At 35.9% G+C, this 6555-nt stretch overlaps 1 protein-coding gene across 1 annotated transcript in view; it reads right to left on the reverse strand.

The window, feature by feature from the left end:
* Txk (TXK tyrosine kinase) overlaps window positions 1-6555 on the reverse strand; it is a 40700-nt gene that overhangs the window by 18905 nt on the left and 15240 nt on the right. The window contains exons 8-9 of the mRNA XM_015481759.2: window positions 5355-5502; window positions 2244-2415 (exon numbers count right to left, since the gene is read on the reverse strand). Coding sequence (XP_015337245.1) covers window positions 2244-2415; window positions 5355-5502 — 320 coding nt within the window. The remainder of the gene's footprint in view (window positions 1-2243; window positions 2416-5354; window positions 5503-6555) is intronic.

Here is a 6555-nt window from a genome sequence, read left to right on the forward strand (position 1 = left end):
GGATTAGGGTGTTCCCGGTTTAGGATAATCGGGTTTAGGGCGTTCCAGGTTTAAGATTATTCCTGCTGGGAATAGGGCGTATCCTGCTGCCTGAGTTCCCCTTGAGTTCTCACGGGATTCAGACAGTATTTTTTGGGAGATAGAAGCCCAGTGGAGGTGGATTTGGGCAGAGAATGTGGATTTCCCCAGAACGTGATTGTAGACAGCTGGTGTGAGTTCGGGAATAAAGAGTTGCTGTTTGAATCTACAAGCTGTGTGGTGGCTCGTGATTTTGTGCCCAGCCAGACTGCGGCAATGTCCATCTGAACTCACTTAGAAGTCGTTGGCCTCATTCCTGCTTCTATAAACTGCCAGAAGCTGTTTCTATTCTCACACTACATACATCTTCCATCACCTTCAAAATATTATCCTCAGGAGATCAATGGAGTAGATGAAGGGGATTAAAGGGGAGGGAGGAGGGACAGGAAAAGGGAGGAACTGTGGAATGAAATTGACCAAATTATGCTATGTACATATATGAACATACTAGTGAATTTCACCTTTATGTATATCTATAAAGCACCAATTAAAATAAATAAATTAAAAAGGAAAAGCAGTTTTTCGTTGGTTCTTTTTAGTTATTTTTGTTATAATTATACAAGTTTGGAATATATCATATCCTAATTAGGACTCCATTCCTGTGGATGTACACAATGGTGGGATTTGTTGTGATGCATTCATATAGGTATGGGAAAATTATGTCAGATTCATTCCACTGTCTTTCCTTTTCTTGCCCACTCCCTTCCCTTCATTCCCCTCTGTCTAATCTCCTGAACTTCTGGAAACCAGTTTAATAGAAGAAGGGGAACAGGGGGAGGAACGTAAAAGGGAAAGAGGAAGTACTAGGGACTGAAATGGAGCAAATTGTTTAACATGTATGTATGGTTATGTCAAAATGAACCCCACTGTTATGCATAAGTATAATGCATTAATAAAAACATTTTAAAAATCATCCCCAAAGATCCTAACCCAATTTCCCAACCAAGCTTGAATCATTAAAGAATTCCCTCATCATGATATCAGATATTGCTAATTCTTGTTTGATAGAGATTCCAATATGCCTTCAATTCCCTCTGAGTCCTACATCTCTCACTCATTTTCATATTATGCCTATTTAATCTAACACACAAGACTATAATTTTTGTCCTTTAGACATAGGAAAACCATGGTCAGATGGATATCATATCAAAGAGAGCAGAGGCCAGGCAGATAGGTGCTTGAGCTACCTTGAGACACAAAAATGTCATTGGGAATCTGATGTCACTGGAAAATCGTGCTTATCATAACCTTCCTCTGGATTCATTCTATTATGTGGCCAGAAAGGACATTTTGATCCAATACTTGGGAACAAAATTCGGAAGAACCAAGACATCATTGCTCTGCCTTCCAAGGAGAATGGGTCCAGCTGATCAGTTTGGGTTGTCGTTTGTCGGTTTTGGTGTTGTTTTGTTTCCAATTCTGCAAGTTTGAGATGGAATTAAATTGCCCTGGACAACTAGGTAATGCTATTTGGGGTTATTCTTCTTCAGGGCATTGATCCTTTTCTAAGTAAAGGTGAACCAATATTTAAAGAATGTTGATTTGAACTATGCCAAATTATTGATTTGTCCTGGTCCAACCCAGGTTACAATTATAAACCACAGCTATGAGTTCAACTTAGTCAAAATGGTGTCCTGGAAAATTAAAATTTTAAGAGCACTGCCCAATGGTCTACAATGAACCACTTCTCTTTTAAAGCTCAGTATTCTTAAATTCTCTGAAAGTAAATACTTTATCCTTGCCAAAAGAAAAAAAAAAAAGAAAGAAAAAAGAAAAGGAAACCACTAGGGGATGCCCTTTCAAAAAAAAGAGCAATATACTACTACCCAAACAAAATCAACATTTTTCTTCAGGGAAAAGGAAAAATATAGAACAATCAAGCACCTATTCTTGAACTGAAAAGAATTATACTTGCTGGTATATTTTGTATCCTCATATTTAATTACACAATGATCCAGAGAAGTAGGTACTGTTATCCCCATTTTACACATGAGGACACTGAAATAATTCGTCCAGGTCACAGAGGTTTAAGAATTTGTCTGGATTACACAACCAGTTTGAGCAGAATTGTGTCATAAATCCATGGTGGGCCGATTCCAAAGTCCATGTTCTTTCCATGACACCAGGTATTAGGCAATATTTGTCTGTATGTTCCTTATACTTACATCATCACTTTGGCTTCTTCAATGAAATCCTCTTCAGACATAAAGCCTTCATTGATGGCCTTGATAGCTACCGGCAGATGTGCTCGCCATTCACCTAAGTGAACCACCCCAAACTGACCGCTTCCAATCTCCTTGATAAAAGCCAGTTCAGTCGGATCTATCTCCCACTTTTCTGGGAAAGTAAAACATCAATGTTACAAGGAGGGGAACGAATGATAAAATTTTAGAGTTAGAAAAGATTAAGGAATTATCTATTCCTATCCCTTTATTTTACACAGTGGTTAAAAAAATTCATAAATGAGTGGAGAGAGGGTATAATGAATTTTAATACTCTCATTGTGGCTTACCTGTGCAATTCAAAACATTGAGTTTAAAAATTCAAACTCTATTTCCTTGGAGAGCAATGTCCAACAAAGTGAGGATATCAAAACATGTATAATTCAATGGATGTGTAACTGATGTGATTCTGCAATCTGTATATGGGGTAAAAATGGGAGCTCATAACCCACTTGAATCAAAGAGTGAAATATGATATATCAAGAACTATGTAATGTTTTGAACAACCAACAATAAAAAATTAAAAAAAAAAAAGAAATGAAACTCATTTCCATGTCTTTCTAAACTAAGCTGACCAAAACTAGGTCTGGGACATAAAACAGGTATGTTCCCAGTTTGGTTGTGTCCTGGTGTTAACTTTGTAAGGCAGATGAATTTTGTGATACTCCCTTTCCTCCTTTCAGCTTCTTCTAGTGTTCGTCTCACTTCACCCCAAAAAACTTTTCTGCCTTAGTGTGTCCTCATCTTATGGAAATCTAATCAATTCATCTAATAAACATGTCCAATGTCAGAACTCTAACCCCCACACATCTAAGAGTATATTTGAGGGGCTGGGGTTGTGGCTCAGCAGTAGAGCGCTCACCTAGCACATGTGAGGCCCTGGGTTCGATCCTCAGCACCACATAAAAATAAATAAAATACAGGTATTGTGGCCAACTACAACTAAAAAATAAATATTTTTTTTTAAAAATAGTACATTTGTGTTATTGTGTATTTCTCATTCTATAGAAGCAAATGGGGTTGGGGAGAGAACTATTTCTAAAATAACCTTCTTGAGCACTGTTAAATATCAAATCATTTTTTAAGCATCTCCCTTTTATACATCAACACCAACACCTGCTGGAACTTTAGAGTAATTCATTTAAAAAAAAACTAAAAGCTGATGGCCTCATTCCAACTATATGAATTATTCCTCCTCCCAGGGATACATTTGAAAAGAAACCTGGTAGAATATAGTCATCACCTTGGTATTGGCATAAATTTATTTAACAGAATATTATCATAAAGGAAAACGATGAGAAATTACAGTTCATAATTCTATCTGTTCATCAAAAACACCCCTTTGAGAAAGCAAAAAGGTAAGTAACAGACTAGGAAAAAATATTTCTAAAAACATATATCCATATTTATATTCCTATTTAGAACATAAATGAACTAACTAGAAAAGACATGGAGATCTATTGTAAGGGCAAAAGTTATTTGGTTATAAAAGAGAATTCCAAATGGCCACTAAACCTATGAAAGAGTGATCAAAATAAATACTCATTAGGGATATACAAATTTAAGCCATAATAAGATACTACTTCTTCACATTCACCAGATTGGCTAAAATAATGGTTTTTTTATGTGTGGTGTTTTGTTTTATTTTGGTACCAGAGATTGAATCCAGGATTGCTTAACCACTGAGCCACATCCTCAGTCCTATTTTAATTTTTTATTTTGAGATAAGGTCTTGCGAAGTTGCTTAGGGCCTTGCTAAGCTGCTGAGGCTGGCTTTGAACTCAAGGTCCCCTGGCCTCAGCCTCCTGAGCTTCTGGGATTAGAGGTGCATGCCATCACAGCCAGCTAAAATGTTTAAAAAAGAAAAAAATAATACCGAATGTTGACAAGGTTAAAAATATGGAGCAACTGAAATGCTTGTACATTGTATGTGGTAGTGGAATTTGGTATAAACTTGGGAACCTGACCATATCTACTAAATCTAAGCACGTGCATACCCTGTGACCCAGTAAGACTGCTCTGTGGTATATATCCAACATTCACTGGAGCATATATGCACACTTAGCTTCATCTAAAGATGTGAGTAATATTAGTAGCAATACTTTTTGTTAGGGCCAAAAGTTGGTCACAACCCAAATGGCCATCTAAAGACAAATGGGTAAATCACCAGGGGGTCAGTCCTGGAATATAGCACCATGTCACAGCAAAAATGAACCTACCATGGCCAGCACCATGGGTAAAATTCACAGATGTAATGAGGACAGGAAGAAGTCAGACATGAAAGGCTGTATAGTGTCAGATTATATAATATTTAATATATAAATAAGGTAAAATCAAGCTATAGATACTAATTTTGCACTGTTTTATATGTTAAAAAAAGTAGAAAAATTTCATTTCTAAGAAATTAAAGAGCATCTATTTAACTTAAATACATGACTGACAGTGGCACTTTTTATTATATATAGTTTCTACAAGGCAGAGGAATGATGGGGGCAGTCTGAAATCACCCTCTATCCACTTCACCAAACAACACCCTGATATAATTATGTCATCATGATTTTCAGCATAACCTGAGTACCACTAATGAGAGAGATTTAAGGGAACAAAATACTGCCAGAGTATTAAACAGGACTCCCTGGCTCACTCTTATTCTCACAGATTCACAAATACCACATTTTATAGAATTTGCACTGTTTGAATTGAACTACTTTCTATAAAAAAGATGAAAAAGACACTTTTAACAGTATTTTTTGGTAGGTTCTCTTGGGGTTCAGTTGTCTCCCAAACACCCTTGTAACCAGAGAGTAACAGCCTGAACATCCAAATAAAAAGAACTGTCATTTATCTAAAGGATGAAGATTAAGTCTCCTGGTGACGTGGAGTGAAATATGAAGTATTTTTCCCTGGAGTTGAAATTGCCTTTATGAAATGCATTATTTAAACATGGTGGGAGGGTTAAGCTTTGAAAAGAAGTTTATCTAAATAGACATTTCAGAAGGGCTGAGGATTTAAGGTGTCTACGGTAGGTTCTTTACTAAGTGTGCAATACCTTACCATAGCTAAAGCCAGCTGTGGCTGGTAAACAACCCATCAGCCCAACCGGGCAGCGGAGGCGGGTCAGAAGACCTGCGGAGAAAGAGAAATCTGTTTCAAGCCTAGTTACTAATATAGAAGAAAGAAAGAGACACACCCGGAGACAGTACTATTCTTTTAATAATTTGGCATAATAATGCTTTCTACACATTATTCTGGTTGCTTATTCTTTCCATTTGAAAAACATTTTTTATAAAATAATGTATATTCCTGGTACACAACTGAAAGACAATGGAAAGTATAAAGATCCCTCCTCACAAGATCTTAGTGTCAAGAGAGAAATGGTTGCCACTTTGGTGAAAATCTTCAAAAGAATTTTTATATGCACAATTGAAAGTATATACAATTCAATATATTTTATGGAAATGGAAATGTTTTGTTATATGATTTTTATAGTATGCATGTAATTTATGTATTCCAATGACTATAAATAGACCTTAAAATTATTTCTAAAATTTCACTAGCATAAAATATGCTGTATATTCTTTTTATTATTATTATTATTATTATTATTATTATTATTATTTTAGTTTTTATATAACCTCCCCTCCTTTCTCAATAGATTTTATTTTTTAGAGCAAGTTAGGTTCATAATAAAATTGTGTAGAAGGTACAGAGATTTTCATGTATTCCTTGCCCCTGTACTTGCATAGCTTCCCCCATCATCAGCATCTTCCACTCAGAGAGATGTTAAAACTAATGAACTACATTGACACGTCAGTATCACCCAGCGTCCATCATTTTTGGGTTGATGCTGCACATTCTGAGTTTGGACAAATAGGTAATGACATGTGCCCACCATTACAGTATGATGTAGAGTAGTTTCACTGGCCTAAAAATCCAGTGTCCCACCTATTCTTCACTCCTTCTCCCTTCTAAGTGTTTAAAAATACTTAGTCCTATACACAGTCAACCAAATTGAAACTTTTTAGTCAAATTTCTGCAGAGTACTATATATTCTTGAACATACATCTGTATGTACTTCTCAAATTATTGTCTTATAAAATGTGATTTCAGGTTGAACAGTGTCCAGAAAGGCTACTGCAGTTCATTTGACCACCATCAGTGCTTAAATGTACCCATTTCCTTACCCCCACCCCTTTGAGAGTAGTTCACTTTTTTCTTTCTTTCTTTCTTTCTTTCTTTTTTTTTTTTTTTTTTT

This window comes from Marmota marmota, unplaced genomic scaffold, assembly GCF_001458135.2.
Source record: "Marmota marmota marmota unplaced genomic scaffold, marMar, whole genome shotgun sequence".
NCBI classification, from domain to species: Eukaryota; Metazoa; Chordata; class Mammalia; order Rodentia; family Sciuridae; genus Marmota; species Marmota marmota.